Below are 19,794 nucleotides of genomic sequence, written 5' to 3'. Positions count from 1 at the left end.
TAATCCCAACAAAATAGTGCAAAATAAGTGAAATGGTGGAGTTGAAGAGTCACTGCTGTGGTGGCACAATTATGCCTGGCTCAGTGCTAATCTGTCAGCTTTTATCCAGCGGCTGGAATATGATCGGCGGGGGAAAGGAGGCCATGGCGTCGACCTGCCAAGCGCCACACCTGCCTAATCATTATACCTGCTGCTCAGCGCAGAGGGTGAGCGTGTGTGTGTGTGTGGGCAAGAGCGAGCAGGCAGCAATCTGAGAGGGGCGAATCAGTGGATGTGGAGGAGGTAGGCGACATTGTGCATGTAGGTGAGGGTCATTTGAGGTCCATTAAAGCGAGATCAAATGATGAAAGAGCTTGTCCTATGTCATTGGAACCTCCATCGTAACCCCGCCTAACCTTGCACATGCAGGTGAGGTGACTGCCTGTTATAATTGACAGGTTAGATAGCCATCTGATTGGTGTTACAGTGAGACCGGGTGATTTGTTCACACTCCGTTTCTGTCCTTCCCTTCGAAGATTAATCCCCCACCTTTCCACATCAATTTCATTGCCCCCACCGCTCTGCTTAACTCACCCTCAACCTCTTCTTATTTGCTCTCCACATGTACACAGTCTTCAGAACTCAGCCATATTACAATTTCATTCATGAGGCAATGGATAGACCGAGTAATCCAGCGAAGCTCTTTCTTAGTTCAATTTATAAAATGCATGGTAAATAATACAGCAAACAATTTAATAGCAAATCCACCTCACTGTTCTGAGGTTCACTTGTGCACTTGTGTATCTGAACCTCACCTTGAAGACCAAGTAACTCAAAAGCTTGCACAATGGGGCACTCTTAAATCAAGGTACCACTGCATTTTAGGGTTATTTGATTTTCACACCTGGGATGGATGAATTCAATTCTGCTTTTGAAAATTTGTCCTAATCAAATTATTGATTTTTACAAGGCTATCTCAACTATGATAAATCCGTGTTCCAATACAATCAATGCATACACATGGCAAGCATGACCGCATGAGCACCTGTGTGAAGTGTCCATTTGCACAACACATGCAGGGAGCGAGTGAAACTTACCTGAGTTCACAGCATACAGAAGAAAGTGCAGAGGGGAGCGGGTAGGAGAAAACGATAAGGAGGGAGCGAGGAAGGTGAGGGAAAAAAAAATATTGCCATCCGCTGCCCTCCCCGCTAATAAAAAGCACAACTTCAAACATGTTTCTGATGATAGTTAAAGCGCGGAGGAAATTGATTTATTTGAAGATGTTTTAAAGCTAATTTTTCACAGGTTCAGAGAGGTTCTTTGAAGCCACGTTCGATGAACAGCTGTGGGTGTTGGAAGGAATGTTCATGTCTTTAGGGCTGATGTTCGTACATTTGAAGGGGGGGTAAAAATGTATTGCTGCCAAATGCTCTTATGACCACCGTAGGGTGTGGGGTGCACATTTGTGAGTCTATAATATTCAAGCTAACCTACTTTATTCGGTAGATGAGCTTAAGCTGGTGGCACCTTCCTGTGAGAACTCATGTGACATGCATAGCAAAGCCCCTCATCTGATTTTTAAAATATGAAGTCTAGCAAGAACTCAATTAGTAACATGAATGAAATCTGAAATATATGCAATATGAGATACTAATTAGTTACAGCACACTCACTTGTACTGAAGTGAAGCTGCCATCAACAATTAAGATATTCTACAACAACACTCACTTAACCTGATCAAGAAGAGCATTTGTAAATCTGAATGTTTTTTTTAATTGTTGAATATATCTTACCTGCTCATAGAACTTGTTGTGAGCCACATAATATTGGGAATCAAATGACTCTTCTGTCACCAACACATGTTGTCTCTCGCCAACCTAAACACAAACAAAAAAAATATTTTTTTTCTACATTGTCAAGACTAAATCAGACAGAATTACAAGCACATGGGGTGTATTTCCTCATTAAGTCTTTTTATTTCATTAAATCGCTTCCCGGTCTTTAACATTCTTGCCGTTGGTTTGACAGACTGACACCAGGAAAAATATGTTTTGCTCAGTTTATTTGACACAAACTTTCAAACTTCACTTTCACCCACATAAAATGACTATTTCAGTGTGTGTGTTTGTGTTCATCATGATCTCAACACAAAGTTTTGCTCCTCACTTTTCATTGCACCTGAACATTTAATTACAACCTCAAGGCTCCCGAGCTACTTCAGTTTTGGTGGCTTGCTTAAGAATAGTCTGCAGTATTCATCCCCGACCCTTAGAAAAGGTTAAAAAAAATGATGAAAGGAGAATGGAAACAAAAGCAAGACTGCAAATTAAATACTGAAAAGACCTCAGAATAACAGGAAATCATGGCAAGGCAAGGCCACTTCGCTTCACAATTATTTCGACTGAGCGATTCAGTGCGTTTTAGAGTAAATATAATAATGGTGTGAGAAGTGTACGAAAGCACACGAGGGCCTTGCAAAATATAAACAAATGTCATAACAACTAAAATACAAAGTATTAAAGCAACAATTACAATCAAACTCTTGAGATGGCACCAAAAAAAAAATACTGTATATATATTTTTAGTGATAAATCAACCGGATGGATAATCCAGATCTGTTTTGCATGATCGCAAAATTGCTTCAATTTGTCTTATTTTGCCTCTTTAACAGGCACTAAACCAGCCCAGATGGCCAAAGGCTCACATAAGGATCATATGGCAGAAACAGATGTATATTACTTGTACGATTTGTGTTCAGAGCCACACTGTGGTGTGCAGATGAAGAGCAACATATTTCAGGCAGTTCATGAATGACTGTTAATCATGAAGTGAACTGAAAGCACTAATGAAATGCGGTTGGTATTACGCCCCTTTTCAAGAGTTCCGGTTGTGCCTCGAATCAGTCTGGTTTCTCCTTGTGTGGCCGCTTATCCTTGGCACTTTTTTTTAGAGTTGTGCACTTAGAGTTCCTCAGAACCTGCTTCTTAGAGGCCGACTGAGCAGGGCCATGACATCACTATCATCTGATTGGCTTACTCTTTCCAAAACGTCCTCAATTGTCTAAAGCATTTGCAGAGCAAGTAATTGAAGGTATAATATTTGTTTTCCCTTTCTTTTTAAAAGTTTGAAAATCAAAAGGTCTCTGAATTAAGAAAAACATTAAAATGCTAACCCAAACATATGTCAAGAGGAATTCTGGGAGAGGATCCTGTTAATCAAATAACTTTGATGCAGGATATAGCAAAATTGAATGATTGCAACCATTAATTAATACAGCGCTCTCTGGACAGACTTTGACAGTCTTCTTTATTTTCCAATATATTTTCCCCAAAATATCGTAATCATCCATTTTGTGCGTGCGTTTAAGGCTGGATCTTCATGCTGAAATGTTGTCAAAGCCTGGCCTGGTAGAGGAATGCAAATGGTCTTGTCACTCAGAGACTCAACCCCCAAACTTGGCAATTTTTGAAGGCACTGCACCCATTGAACTGAGCAGCAAGAAAACAGGAAGGTATAAGATGTCCTGCAGGCCAAATGACCGCAAACTGCATTTTGATACTGTTTGTAATGCCCCCTATACTTGAAAACGGATCTGACTGATCACTTTCCAAGCAATCCGTCTTCGAATGCCTTAGAAGTAAGGCTCTGAACACTTGCATTTCCGCAGACATCTGCCCTCCCTTCCTACTTTCCCCCTTTGAGTTTTTCAGATCAAGTCCTATCTATGGCAAGCCAGTAACGTTGGAATGCGAGTGTTCTAACATAGCCACCACCTGCACTAGCACGTTGACAAGCTCCAAAGGCTTAAATAAATCACAGACTTTAGCAAACAAAGCAAAATTCAGAGGGTACAAACCCTTTGAACGTGATTAACGCAAGGCAAACATTTGGATTTTTGCTACTTTGGATTGGAGGCAGATGTCTTTTTTTTGTGGGACTTGTGGATTAAATCCTGAGCTCATGAGGCTAAGAACTTTGTTTTCTAATTTTATTTGGCAAGGAGGCTTGTTTAGTTTGGTATACATACATTGATTTTGTAAACACAGTATTATAGATCTAAGGCAAATTATTTATAAATGTTGTTAAATAGCCCAGATGAGCAGTGGCTGACCAGTTGGAGACTTTTAATTTGCACCAAGAAATGTTATATTCCAATTTAAAGATGGAGTTGTTGACTTAGACGTAGGTGATATGTGTTATGTGCATCTGCCTACCTTAATGATCCTCACCTAAGTAAGCAGCAAGCTGCAATGATCTCAGCTTAGTGTACGTGCGAAAGGGAGTATCACACATGGATGGATCCCTGCATTGAAAATATGTTTGCAGCAAATCAAAAGTTGATGATTTTTTCCATGTCAAATACACAGTGAACTCTTTGTGTTTGCATGCAAAATAATTTAAGTAAGCCTTCACTTGTACACTTCCTGCTGCAGACCGAGCGTATTTAGATTTGTGTTTACACAGTTGTTTGAATAGCAGGCCACCAAATTGCATGTCTTCGCACAGTGAGTTTTAATTTACATCAACATCCAGAAGACAACATCCCTTGGTACATGGCAGATCCGCAACAGATTTATGGGATCATGAGTTTAATTGCTAATTAATCCAGATCTTAACATGGGTAATGACAGCACCGTGGCTTTGAATTTGTAATCAATGTTTTTATCTGTGTCATAAATAAAGGAGCAAGTCACTCAAACAGCATGCAGAATCCCTTGCCACCTTGTTGGCTTTTTAAGCGATGCAAACAGAATATGGCAAACCACAGTGAATGGCAGCTGGACTACTGCAACTAAATTTATGTGGGAGAAAAGAGGGCAAGTAACATTGATGTATGCAAACAATGCAACACTATTGAACAAAGAAAGTATGAATTGATCATTTATAGGTTTCTTACAAAATTACACTGCCCTCTTATCTTTAATTTTTAATCATTTTGTGTTTGACTTGAAAAAGGACTGAAAAGATCTTGCACCTCCACCAATGCATAATTGTGTCTGACTGACCCACACGTTTTTATTTCTTCACCCATCGCTTCAATTCATTATCTAGTCCTTATCTCTCCTATGCACACTTTCAGTCTACTGATAACACACACACACACACACACACACACACACAATCCCAGTGAAGAGTGTGGAATTTCATTGGCCTTCTTCTTGTCAAACCAATGCAAATTTATTATGTACATAAAATCCGACAACGCTGCACACAAATCTCCATCTTCCCTCAAAGTCAGCCCTGTATGGCTCCTTGTAGGGAGAGTTTAACAGTCATTGAGAAGAGGCAAAATATAAGTTCTGTTTTAGTAAGACTGCTGAAAGAAGATAGCAGAAGAGCGAGAACAGTGTGGGTGAGTCAATAACAGAAGATGCAATATGTGATATATGAATATGTGTAAGTCCACAATTAATCACTCTCAACAAAACAAATCTGAGATGAGAGACATGTCATAAATTTAAGTGAAGAATAGGGTGTCAGGTCAGGTGTTCCTATGTCCTTAACATGAACACTTGATGGTCCTGATAGAAGCAAATACTGCATGTTCAAACAATTACAGCATAAACACAAATGCACATTCACTCTTGATTGCAGCAGTTATTCAGCTCATCAACAGAAAAATATATTCTACCTCCCCATTGTGTGACTGACAGATGAGATTGATGTATCATTTCCATGCATGGATGCAGAAGAAGCTTTTTTATTTCAAGTAACCTCAAAATATATCACTTTTATGTTACCTTACTGTTGTACTGACTGAATATATTCACTTAATATACTGTAAAACGGGACAAGTGCACCCCACTGAAACCAAATAATAATGTATTTTTTTTACAAGTTCTTACAGCACAATTTTAAGTAGGAAATCGTACTGTCCGAAACTGAGGTGAGTACTGCCGAGCCAATAATGAGCAACCATGTTATTTGGTTCTGTAAGGTCCAATCATGAGTTACTCACCTGTGCAAGACAGGCTTAAAAAAAATATGCAGTCACAAAAATAAATATTTATTCATTGAATGATGGGAGTGTGTGCATACGCGTGTATGTGATTATGTGCAAAGCTTGTGGGGAACCAGCCTCTGGCATTAGAGCGCCTATATGTTTGCAACTCCCGCATCAATCAGAGGTAGGCTGTGATTGTCAGGCTGATTGTCCATTATGTCTGTGTGGGCCTGGAGGCCTTGGACTGAATTTGTGTCTGAGGGAGAACGAGCAGCGGAATAAGTAAGTGAACATGTAATGCACACAACTATACATCCACATTAATCTATAATTGAGGTGGAAAATAATGCCTTGGTGCTTGGAGTATGATTATGATTACTGGAGGCCCCACCTGAAGACAGCAAATCATACAAGCGGAGGAAAAGCAATCTAGCAAACACGTCTGATTACAATTGGAGGCTAGCCCCCTAGTAGGAAAGAAATATATGTGTTTCGATAAGGGAGGGGGAAAAACTCTAGGTTACAAGGCCATCCTGCTGGCTCTTTGGATAAGGCAAGGATCTCTTGCTCCTTATGTTTGATTGGCTTTAAAGCCTGCATATCATCTTTGGTGTGTGCCCTATTGCTGTTTTCCCTTCTTCTGGCTTTTATTAATAACTGAAATATAGATTTGAAATTAAAATTAAAAGACATTAAATAGGTGCAAAGCAAATATTTTTCATCTGTTTTATTGATGCCACAAATATCAGTATTTCTTCTTAACCTTATTTTATTGGGTGATCAACAAATCCGATTTCTCATTAGAAGTCAATAATATAATGCAGAATAAAAACGAAAGGAAAAAAAACAGCCAACCGACAGAACTCTTGTCTTTCTCTCGCCTAATCAAAATTTCCATGGGGACATATATGTCTTAAATGTTGTATAACCCTATAGTGTGTGTACACTTCAAATTCTGAGTATTGTCTAACAATTCAGGTTTGGGAAATGGAAAAGTTTAAGAACCAAATGCAGAGCCAGAGGGATTTTATTAGTTCAGACATTGTGCAGTGTGGAGAAAATATTAGGTTGGAAAGCCCTGATAGCTCAGCACATGGGCTCTATAGGTCAGAGTATATGGGAAGCACGGAGCTCACATAATATAGCTCCCTGTAGAGAGATGCTAAGCCCGAGGTGACCAGAGTAATGTATGCAGAGAGACATTTCGGCCGGGTCAGCAAGAAAAAGATCGTCTACAGATTATTAGTGTGTCAGAAGAATACAACATAAATGTTACATTGCCTACAGGAAATAACGCCCAATTAATTATTGGCAGAGTAAAACAACAATTCATTTCCCTGTAACCTTAGTTGTGTTTTCAGTTCACTAACTCTTGACAACTTTGGATTAAATTTGTTATTGTTACATTAATCAAGTTGCAACTTTACATATGAAGAATTATACATAGCTTTTCCACAATGTATCAATTCAAAAACTCTGGATAGATTTGTGTCAGTGTGTTAGAAACTCTGGAATGGATGTTGCCCACTCTTTTAATCCTAATGTTCTATGAATCCCAAATGAGCTGGAAGTACAAATCTATACACTCCTGCCTTGAGATCAAACACACGTTTAATTTACAGTCTGACTTTAATCGTAAACAAAGTTATGCATGAGCTCATCTCACTCTATATGCATCATTATGAATCGGTGTGAGATCTATAGAATTTGAAAAGGTGTGGAAGCTCAAAAATAAGTTGTTATAATAAGAATTACAGTATGTGTAAATACTGTATAAATTATATTAAAATGAACTGGTTTCCACATAAATGCAAATGGTTAATTATATCAAATTTACTCCGGGCGAGGAGGATATTAATGTGTCGTGGCTGTTCAGTTGCCACAGGCGGAGAAAAAAGCAATTGTGGTGTGTAAGAATGCTTACTGGCCACTGTATGAACAATGTGCCTACTATAGCATGACAAGTAAGCTTCCATATTAATATATGTGACAAAGACACGGGACATGAACAGTTGGAAGGAACATGAACAAGTTGTATCACCGAATAGCTAAATTTACTCATGTGTAATGTTCTCTTTTGTACTCTTTCTATGTGAGCTACGGAAACCAGAATTTCCTGAGGGCGCACTCCCAAGGGATGAATAAAGTTGAGTCTAAATCTACAAAGCAAAAATCTAAAACGGAGAAGCCCAAATTATTTGCAGTAAAAGTCATATTGCAGTCAGCAAGATGTGACTTAAAGGAGAAAACAGCTCTTAAATGAGCGTGATATTAGCAATTCAATGGTGTTGATTGATTTATCCTGGGGGAGGTGGCAGGGCAACTTGTAGTTCAAACTGACTCAGAGAGCACACACCCACAACTCGTGCACATTCATCAAACGGAGCAGGTAGTAATCAGACAGAAGGGAGACTGCTAATGTGCAGCTGTGTCTTTCAAACCAACAGGCAGACAAGACAAAAGAAAACCTTCAGCACTTAGCAGAGTTCAATGAAGCAGACTGGGAGCTCAAATCTGACTTACGGTTCTGACTACAACTGAGTATATCATAGAATGATGTAAAAACACTTACTGTTTGATACAGCCCGCTATCATTTATATTAATTTAATGTGCGGCTAAGCTTTGCCACAACAACCGTCGGCATTCAATTACTTCATCCTTGTGCCTCACTCTCCAAGGATGACTGATTGGTTTATACTCAATCTAACGGATACATGAATGTATCAAGGGGATTTAAGTGAGGGCTGATAGGTCATGTGGGGTAGGGATGGACCAATTATTGTCCAGGCCGATTTTTTTTTTTTTTTTTAAAACATCTGATGAGATCATCTAAAAACTGTCAAAAATAATTCCTAAAACAGAGCAGCTGGGTGTTCAAGTAAGCATGTAAGCCAACAAATTAAAAAAAAAACAATGTTCAAACTGTCAATGTGAGCTTTCAATGTACTGTGAGAATGTCGTGACCTTGTTTGTCTCAGTGAATCCATTGTTCCATCTTCTCACATATGATAAAGGCCACAGGATAGAACATGTAAACTGGCAGATTAGCCTGTGGTGAATGTGACCTATGTGGCTGACAACAGCTGATGGCGGTTTCGCCAGCTCTATACATTCACTTCCTAATGAGCATGAGCCTTCACGCATTAATGTCAATGAGCCTTTAGCCATAAACAGGTCAGTGCAAGTGGAAATGAATTCATACAACATTAGATTAATCAACTACCCCCTCTCCTCCAGAAGCCCTCCATAGTTTTATCAAAGAGTAAGATGCACTGCCGCAACACAGATCTTACGATAACTTGGTCACGCTGGCAATGATACGAGGGCCCTCAGTTTACGGCAATCCCAACCTATGTAATTTTGTTGTTGCAAACAGCATGAAGATAATTACTTTGCACCATTTCCATTGTGCACGCCACAGAAAGGTAAGAAATTGTTATCTTTAGGTTCCTGCTTTTACTTTATTTCATTTTAGGATTTATAAATGTTCATCATCTAAATAGGTTGTACAAGTATCCTCAGCATTAGCATAGGAACAGATATATACTACGATGTACGAACTCCCTGCAGTATGTTCATGTAATACAAAATGAACAATCCAATGAATAGTAAAAGTAAAATTTGGCAGATCAGATCAAATGGAAGGCATGCAAAAACAACTGGCAGTTTATTCATTCAAATCAATGACTCACCTTTCCCCACAAGGGAAAAAAATGATGATGCTGCTACACACATCCTATACAACACCCTGTTTACTCCTGGCAAAATAATTTTAGCGAGTGTGTTTTATTTTAACATTCGCTTGAGGACTTTCTGTCAGGGTGTGTTTTGTCTTCATCAAAAAACACTCTCCAAACAACTCAATTACATTGTGGCCTTGTGGTGTGCCTTAGAGTACGGATATGCAAAACAACGCATGCAACGCCTACATTTGAGTCCTGTACCTCCATGAAAATTTCTCTAATCAGGCCAAGTGCTATGGGAACTCGAAATAAAAAAGCACCATTACATTTAGATTCGGTCTTGAAGACCCTGCTTGATGTCAGATGACATTATTATATAATACATTACTAAATAAATGCTATGATTACAATTTTGCTCCAAAGCAATTGTATGTTCCATGCACATTGGACATACAAGTGAAGCTACATGGACATATGCACAGGTGGTCAATTCAAGTACTTTGATCTCCAGTGCTTCATTCAGCAGGAGCTGTCATCACATAGTCTGGTAAGCCTGCAGGCTGCTGTTCTTACCTTTTAATGGACACACTTGCGCTAACAGTATGACAGCAATACAGTAGATGAGAGGCATAGAGACAGCAATACAGTAGATGAGAGGCATAGATGCTCGAGGAAGTGACCAAAAAAAAAGAGAAAATGATGAATACAGAAACTTTCAGATTAGTCTGCCTCCTTTTTAGTAGTTGATGTTTCCAAATTATGCAAATGTAGTTGAAATAACTATGCTAAATATATATAAAGGATAACTTGAGGGAGAACGATAAAAATGTGACGATAAAGAGACTGTGGTGTGAATACAATACAATAAATCCATGACAAACTGCAGAAAGCAGTATACTATATTATAATTGTGTATTTTTTTTATTTCCTCATATGCGCTTTTCCCCTAAAATGTATATTTCTAGTGGTAAACCCACATGTTAGTGCTGCAAATTATGACAAAAAATAGGGGAGTGGAAGACTACTAATGACTATGAATATTTATTCTCATACCTGTCAGTATAAGCAGTATATGCAAAAAGAAAATTACAACACTCTTGGTAATTGTGGCATTATAAGCACACCTCTCTAAAAGACTGAATGTGACAAAAGGTGAGTGTGCGGCACATCTGCACCGATTCACCCTTATTTACCTTTCTGACGGCATGAAATACAACCAAGGATGAAAAACTAAGCTGTTCTTGTCAAAGAAAGGAGAAAATCCCTGATGTTGCTTTACTGTTTAAAAGAGCACCAAGTCCACTTTTCCACCCACTGGCAGGACTTCAAACAAACTGCTTCAACAAGTCTGGGCTCTTATATATCAACACTCAGAGATGAGCTACGGTGAACAGGAAAGAAAAAGACAGACAAAGAAATAGAGCAAAAGGGAGAAAAACATGTAAGAGTGGCTGTAACAAAAACTTAAAAATCGAAATTAGTGATGGTGTGGCTGCCTTTTCTACCAGACTTTGAGGAAAAACTGCCTATTGAATTCCAAAGAAGTAGTGTAAGGAAAAAAAGCATATTATCCATTTCTAACAACACTTCACAATGCTTTTAATTACTCCACATTATGATGATGAATGAAATCATTATTACATATAATCTATTATACTACCCTGCATAAATGAAAGTGAAATACTCGTCATCAGTTAACTTCACTAATAGAATAAAATTAACCCAATAAAATAATAAAATAACACAATGAATGCGTGTGTGATATTTTTTACAGACATAAATGAATAAATATATGTATAAACTTTGAATATAAATATTGTCGAGATCACTGATTGATCAGACTGTAATGTCAAGCCATGCCATGAGCTCTAAAAACTTCATTATATATTTAATTTGAATTTCCTGATTAACAAGGAGGGGGGAATCTAGAAACAACTCCACAATTCACTTTGTTTTTCTATCTCATACGTAATATCCTTACCTTATCTTACTAGGCCTGTTAATTAAAGCTATTTATTAGCTCCTACCAGCCAATTAACAGTTTTGGCAGAAGGGAACACGCTAATCTAAACACAACACATGGAGAGATGACCAAGAAAAAGGCCAATAAATGTAAAAGGGGCAAAGATGTGACTAGGTGTCAAAGCTATTAAAAAGGTCTTTTGACCCCATTAATATTCAGAGAGTCATTTTTGGTTTAATTCTTTTGATTCAATTAATGTGTGTTTACACCCTTTTATAATTTTCATGTAGATTATTGGATTGCCAAAGTAAAACAAAAATATATGTACATGTATATTTAAATACAGGTCACAAATGTCCAGTATATAAGATTTTGCTTATTTTCAGAAAGAGTCATCACATAAAATAAAACAATTTAGGGGAAAACCCTGGATGATGGGCACATTGCATAAAGTTAAAATCCATAAATCATTCGACTAAAGAGTTTAGTGATTAGTTTGAGTTTCACAATAATAGTGGACACTTATTATGCGTTTCCTAAAATTACACTTGCAGATCAATTGACTGTAATTCCATCCGTCTGGCCGTCTGCCGGCACAGGTAAGCTATTTTGTATGCTTTCATACTGAAGAAAACAGAAAAAAAATAATTTACATGGCACGGCCATAACAAGCCTAAACATCTAATGAATGATTGCAGAATGCACCAGTCCTAAATGTGTTATGTTATCCAAGTACTTGCTCTTTTTTATTGTACATACAGCACAAACATAAGTGCAGGTGTGAGGAGTTAGTGTCTGCTGACTCAACAGACAAAAAGCAGATGTTGAAATGTTGTCAAACTGATGGTGCTTTCCCACACAGATGAACAGATAAGACATACACCTAGTATCTCTGTCATTTTTAAAATCATGCTATTCAATTGAAGAAACTCTCAGACATCAGAGTGACTGCAGAACAAAGTTTGCAAAACACCGGGAAAATTATCCCGGCATTTTTGTGAAGTGACTTATTTTGTCTTATACAAATATTTAACTTTTATATTTGAGCAGCAACAAGCAGACCTTATTTAGGTTTATATGGTTTGTATGATAAACTACATGCACGCTACAATAGTAAGCTATTGAAACAAGACTTTCAAGAAAACTACTGGGAGAATGACTATTTTATATTTTCAATGTTCACATTTGCATGTGCCTATGTGTGTGTTTGGGGATGGGTCCTTCTTTTTTACCTCCACTGCATGTGCTCATATACTTAGATCAGCAATGCTTTTTGAGGGTATTTTTGTTGGTTTCTTCTTTAATGTATTAATCCCAAATTAATATGTGGTATTCAAGAATAATTGTCGGAGCCCGTCTGTTTTCCTTGACCTCTTTTAGTCAAACCGCTATTACTTGTATTTACCATAAATATGTTGTAGCCCGCAAACTGAGGTAAGCTTTTTATTATAGTATTTATATTGTGAGTGTAAAAATGTTAAAAACTTGAGTAGTTTTAAAACCTTAATGATGAACTAAACCCAAAATGTCAAAACTTTTTATATTTTGAATGTGGCTTATCTTCTTTGTGAGCTGCTGTTTACTTATACCAATTAAGCATTTATTAACAACAACAAAAAAAAACACTGCTTCTGAAGTTACTTTGGATAGTTTACGACCTGTAAACTCAACTTCAGATAAAATGCTGCAACTACCGGGCAAAATCAATAAGTAATGCAAGATTTAAAATGGTGTTAGCATGTAAACAACATGTACATGCACAGTGAGCGATAAGCTCTCCACGGCTTGTTTAGTGAAAAGCTGAAGTGCCTAACAAAGAAAACCAATGTAGTGTGCATCTCCCAAGGCAAAGTGAATTAATCCTGCAGATATTGGCTGAGTTATTTGGCTGTCTTAACATTGTGTGTGCAAGTCTGTGATAAAGTGATAAACAGGCATTTAATTGGGAAAAGGGTGAATTAAAAGCCAGCCCATACAACATGCATAACATCAGTGACTACTACTAACTACTACTGGATCATTCATCTGTCCCTTGTGATCTTGTGCGCAAATAAATAGAGGCGGAACCAGAACCAGCAAGGAATTCCTCTGAAGAAAATACGTAACAAAAGTTAAACCTGTTTTTTGTTAATAGAGTGAGATGCGTCTGAATGCCCGTATAGATTGGAATGATTTTGCTGAAGCCGGCTTCAAATGTCTGAGGATTTGCTGCAATCAGGGACAGAGAAACAATTAGGCAAATGAGGCTGCATTCATAATAAACCTTTACGCCTATTTGGCCAAGACGCGTCCACTTGTAGACAGGGAGCAATTAAGACTGCTGGGGCCATGTTGGACTCTTTAAAACTAACAGTACAACACAATCTGAGGCTTCACAAATTGGAATTGACAAAACGGGAGAATTTGAATAAAAGCCACACAATCACTCAAGAATTCAGTTCAGCAACTGACTGACTTTTGACTGCATTTATTCCTACTGATGTTAAGATAATTCTCTTCTTATTCTATTTTAAAGTCCCTCTCATTCCTTATATCTCACATCTCGCCTACTTATCGAAAGCTACAGGGACAATTCATACAGGAGCTAGAGAGAATACAATCACAGAAAATGGCTTCCAAATGAAGTCATGACTCTTATGTGCGTTTTGAACGTTTGTGGGGCCATACATGTGCGCGTGTGTTTCATAAGTCCCTGTTGTGTAACCTTGACAGATTGAGCACAAGTATACATGTCTATAGAAGTCTCCAGTGGAAGAGTAAAATAAAAGACAGGCATGTCTTTGGCAAACAGCATAGCAATGTGGGCGGAAAATCATTGCAAGTTTTTGCACAAGTGCACACCAGCCAGTCTGGTTTCATTTGTGTAGCCTTTGATCAAAAAGGAGGGGCAACATTATCCTGTCAAATAACTTATTAAAGGTGAATTTGCTATGTAAAGTCATGATAGAATTGTGCCACTTTTACAACTCATCTTTTCCGTCATATTCTTTGATATGGAGCGGTCAACTCAAATTATACTGCATAGGACAAGCGGCAAGTGGCACACCTGATATAAAGAAGGATTCAAGCGGACTGAGGACAGTTGGTAGCACCTCCTCAGTTATTAATCTAAATTTGAATTGGTAAACATAGATGCCTGTTATTTGTGTTGCTAACAAGCATCTGACACCAATATTCTGAAGAAAGTGTGATCGTTGCAGACTTTTTAATGACAAGCAAATAGAACATGTCAAGCAAACAAACCACTGAACCCAGTGAATGTATGTTTTGTCTTGTTCTATTGCCGCTTTTGTCGACTCAAATAGTACATTAATTAACAGGGAAAATGAGGAAAAAGTGTGGTGAGCAAATGTCAAGTTTGACAAAGATAGAGGTTAGCTTTTCCTAACAATATAAAGCAGCAGCTTGGAAAAAATCCCTCAGCAAATAAACACAATTAGGATCCCCAAAGGGGACGAAAAACGGAACACTAATTGTTGAAAATATTAAAAGTGATCTGCTGGGGAAATGGGGAGAGAGAAACTTGTTAGACTAATTAACTTCTTCTAGTGTAGTTTTTTTCTTTGTGACAAATGATAATTACGTCAACGTTATAAGGCAATGTGGGAATTCACAAAAACTGAAGGTGGGGAGGGGATAATTCATTGTGTGCAATTAAGTTTTATTTTCCATGAACACTTGCTTATTGGCTTTTCATTATCAGCCTCAATTTTAACCAGCTACCCTTATTTCCTTTCTTCAACTTGCATTTTTTATATTCTCAATTTTGGGCGTCCCCGGTGGGGCTGAGCAGGTGCAACGGTCCATGTTGACAGCTTGTTCCTTCTCTCTAGCTGCAAGGCAAACTGTCACTCTTGTCATTCAGGCCTATGCACACCGCATGGAAAATGGATGTGGGCATCTGTATTTGTGTGTTCTCGGGAGATTATGACAGCGCACGGTGACAGGGGCAAGGGGCACTGTAAGCACTCTGAGAACCAGCTGAATGCACGCACACACAACCGACACGAGTCTCACAACTTTGACCTGGCAGGGCCAAGCCTTCAGGGGCAAAAACTTCAAGAGAAAATGCAGAGGTGCAAGCTTGCGTATTGTGTTTTTACACAATCTTACACCCTTACAGCATCTTTGTGCTTAGCAAAGCATATTCTCTGTAGAGTAGTAATAAATTGCAAGCAAACACACCAATCTTAAATTTAGCTATATATAATCACACATGTTGGATCAACTAAAAATAACTGCAACTTGCCATTTATAAAACCAATGCAACATTCAGATATTTAAAAACAATTCAAACAAAATGAGGCTTCATTGTAAATTCTACTGAGCGTGTGTGTGAGTGTGTGTATGTGTGTGCACGCGTGTGTGTGTGTTTGGTGCAGGGCACTGGCCCTAGACAAAGTGCTCTGCCAGGTTTCTGCCCACTGGTCTTTTCATTGCTGATGGATGGGCCTGGTTCAGCGCCATCTGGCTACAGGATACTTCACATTAATCATTGCAAACACACACAAAGGCACATCCACTCACAACGGGTCTCTTAAAACACACACCGGGGGAGCAGTGTTCAACACTGTATGTACATATATGTAAAAATCTATAATCTAATGTCATATATACAAGTAAAACATTTTAACTGAGATCAACTACATGGCAGGAAGATAGAGAGCCCAATAAAGAGGCAAGCTAATATTTCATTAATCCCATTGGGTGTCAATATTAGTCTGTATTGAAGGTTGACATTTACTTCTCCCGTGATTTTTTGTTAGCCGTGGGAGGTTAAGACACAATCTTGGTAATAAAACAACAATTAGTTCATTAAGAAAAAAAAAAAAAAAAAAAAAAACATTGTTTCATTTAGGTTGGTAGCCTGCAGCTTTGAAACAATAAAGGCCCACAAACACAACAGCCCCTGCGCAACTCCGCCTTTATTAATGACCTTTTCCTACATTGCCAAATGCATATTAGCAGTAATTGCCATATAGACGCGGATTTATCCCTACCCTTGATATACATGCATTCTCGCCATGAGATGTGTACATAAACAGCACACCGATGTAAACTCATAATACCTTCACTAAACTATTAGCTAAAAGGTCAGGCACCCCTACAATCTAATGTAAAGGGAGCGATATTATCAGACTAACAGCTGTATGGGCTTAATAAAAGCTGATTTGCCTCCATATTTCCTCAGTGAATGGACAGAGAGAAGGACAGGAAGACCTTGGTGGATCTGGGATGGCTCATGCTTGACATTAGATCTTTTGAGCAAAGCATTATTCACCGTTATCTGGACTTGTAGCACACGGGGATTTATTTTGTATGTTGAAATGGAATCAGATTTACAGGAACATTCAAAGCTTTACCAGACATGTTGGGATAGCAGAAACAATTTTACTGAAAGCGGGAAACATATCAGTGCATGTTGGTATTATTGTGACTTTAAATCAATGTATTTTCAAACGCATTTGAAAATATTTTCTTACTTGAGTTTAAATGTAATTGAAAATTGCTTTAAAACCAATTTGTATATATGTTTCAACATACATGGAGACTAAACACTAAAAACTAACAGGGTCTTTACTTGCACATGTGCAAGTTAAAATAAAATGCTATTTTGCCGCTGCTATGTTTTAGCAATTGACCTATATTTTTATAAATATAAATTAAGTACGTAAATATTGCTTATGTGTAGTCTGCAGTGCATGATTTCCTTTTAACATTCTATTAAAAAGCCTGAACAAATGTATGTTTTAATGTATTTGCCAGTCAAATATTTTCACTCCACACTGGCAATGCCACGTTTTTAAATTATTAGTGTTGTAAACTCCTTGTTATACTTGTATGACTATAAAAAAAATATATATTGCACTAACATATTATATTGCCTTTGTTAGTTCATTATTTTAGAACTTCGCACAGGTGGGTGTCTGTATTGAAAAGTAAAGCTTTCCAGAAAAGAGAGTGATTGTCACCAAGACTTTCCACCTCATTTAGTTGATGGTGCTTTTTCCTTCCACCTGATGCTAAATGCTTCATTGAATTCAGTGAATATTGATCACCACACCATTTATGTAGTTAAATCTCAAGCATCCAGTTCAAAAGAAAATGGGGCCCCATCGTAATCAGGAGTCAACACTTAACATGCTCTTCCACAAGATTGCTATCAAGAGATGATCCCCATGAGTAGAAAACAAAATCATCACAGCCCTTAAGACAATACATGAATGATGAACTTCTGTCAAATGAGAGGCTTCTTCTGAGGCCGATTAAGGAAGACACAAGCTAATGATGAAACAAGTGCATAGTGATGGAGATGGACAAGGACTCAGTATGGAATGGAGAGGAATGAAAAGACAAATGCTTACCTTGTGGTCGTAAGGGTTGTAGGAGTGGAATAGTTGAGACAGTTCTTTTGTCCGTTGTTTCTTCTGTGATTGAAAAAAAAACAGATAGAAAATGAAATGTAAGAAAGATACACAGACTATAATACAATATGCAACTTGAACGCAAATGAAAAATCCAAATTTAGTTAATCACTACTTATCTTTATTATGATCCATTAACTCAGACTGGAAGAACCCGGTTTGAAGATCAGACTTAACGAAAGATACGAAAATCATTGGGCTTGTTCTTACAGCTTTGACAACAAGCATGTGGATTTTAACACTGAATTCCAAACCCTAAAACTGTTCCACTCCAGTACGCTAATGATGTCTAATTTAAGGTAAAAAAAACAAGGCATATGGTGTAGAGATGTAAGACATGCGACACATCTTCACTTATTAACTTAAAGGGTCACTTGAGCAGATAGAGAAAACTTATTACGAGTAAAGCAACGCCTACAGTCATTCATTAGCGCAATAAAATATAAAATGAAGAGACTTTTGCCTAGCAGCCGTATCGGAAAGTAATTTTTTTATGTAATTTGTGCTCAAAGTCCAACTTTAACCTTTTACGATGTGTAATAAGATGCACACACGCATGAGACGTGACTGTTTGATATACAGCGGTTGTTAATGCAATCAGTTACATGACGCTGACATTGTTACAAAGAAGTGTAATTAACCCACTGATTAGGCCATGTCTAGCTGAGGGGGAAAGGCCGTATGTACTTGCTGCTATTGCTACAGGAAAATTGGAACCATTGCTATTCTTTCTTAAGCTTTATTCCACTGAGTGCTAATAAGTTAAGAGTTGGTCTGGTGTCCTCGGGACAGTTCTATACATCAGAAGCAGAAAGCCTCCAGGTTTGGTCTGCGGACACATGCAGTCATCATTGAAGCTTTAGCAAACATGAAACAATCTTGTTTTGTAATAAGGGGGTATTTTTTATGACTATTATTTGAAACAACTGAAGTATGGAAAGAATCATTTTCCAGAACGATCAAATGACAACCATTCTATCGTCTCCTCATGCCTCATTGTACCTTTTATTTTTGTGTTTTTTTCATTCGAATGACAACTCTCAATCTAGTCCTCATTTGTTGATCCCTCAAGGCTCTTCTGGATTCCAAACCCATCGTAATTTTTCACATCAATCTACCTCAGAATTCTTTTGTTTTCACCTAAATCCCTCTAACACTCTCAGTCAAGGAGCTCTCCACTGATTCAAAGCCTGCCTCTCTTGCTCTCTCAATCTTTTCTTTGGCTTTCCACGTATCCCTCGGTACGCTCATTTCTTTTCTTCATCTCCTATATTTCCCCACAGGATGGGCTCACTCATACTTATTCACTCTTCACTCTCTTCCCCAACTTCTCCTCCCCCCTTAGTCTATACATTTCACCATATATGCCTGGAGCACCTTAGGTGAGAGCAATCCTCTCATCATCACTCCTTAGAACCATTCTGTGCCCCACCCCCCACCCACCATCATCATGTGTGTGTGTATGTGTGTAAATTACATGGGGATTGAGAAACCCTAACCTGAGGTTACATCTCTGTTGTGGTTTTCTGCACATTCACGCACGCACGCACGGTACCTACAGCTACTGTTTCTTGACTGACTTATAGTCTGGTATATATTTTATTTATTTACATTTGCACTTTACTTATGGCTACTGCATACACACTGACTACTATAGTATTTATTTATTTATTTGCTTGCTTACTGTATATTATGCACAGCACCTACAGCTAGCATATATGATGACCGGTAATCTGTTATTTTAATCTATATCAAAAACCATGCACTGAGTTTTGCCTTGTAGACTTATTCATAAG

General features: G+C 38.0%; 1 protein-coding gene across 2 annotated transcripts in view; it reads right to left on the bottom strand.

Annotated features, from left to right (window-relative positions):
• cdkal1 (CDK5 regulatory subunit associated protein 1-like 1) overlaps positions 1-19,794 on the bottom strand; it is a 171,492-nt gene that overhangs the window by 51,459 nt on the left and 100,239 nt on the right. For both annotated transcript variants that reach the window (XM_088386707.1, XM_088386706.1), the window contains exons 13-14: positions 17,939-18,001; positions 1,776-1,859 (exon numbers count right to left, since the gene is read on the bottom strand). In XM_088386707.1, the coding sequence (XP_088242833.1) occupies positions 1,776-1,859; positions 17,939-18,001 (147 nt within the window). The remainder of the gene's footprint in view (positions 1-1,775; positions 1,860-17,938; positions 18,002-19,794) is intronic.

The sequence above is a fragment of the Syngnathus floridae genome, chromosome 10, assembly GCF_059516105.1.
Source record: "Syngnathus floridae isolate MCC-2025c chromosome 10, RoL_Sflo_1.0, whole genome shotgun sequence".
Lineage (NCBI taxonomy): Eukaryota > Metazoa > Chordata > Actinopteri > Syngnathiformes > Syngnathidae > Syngnathus > Syngnathus floridae.
This window is presented reverse-complemented; position numbering and strand designations above follow the sequence as displayed.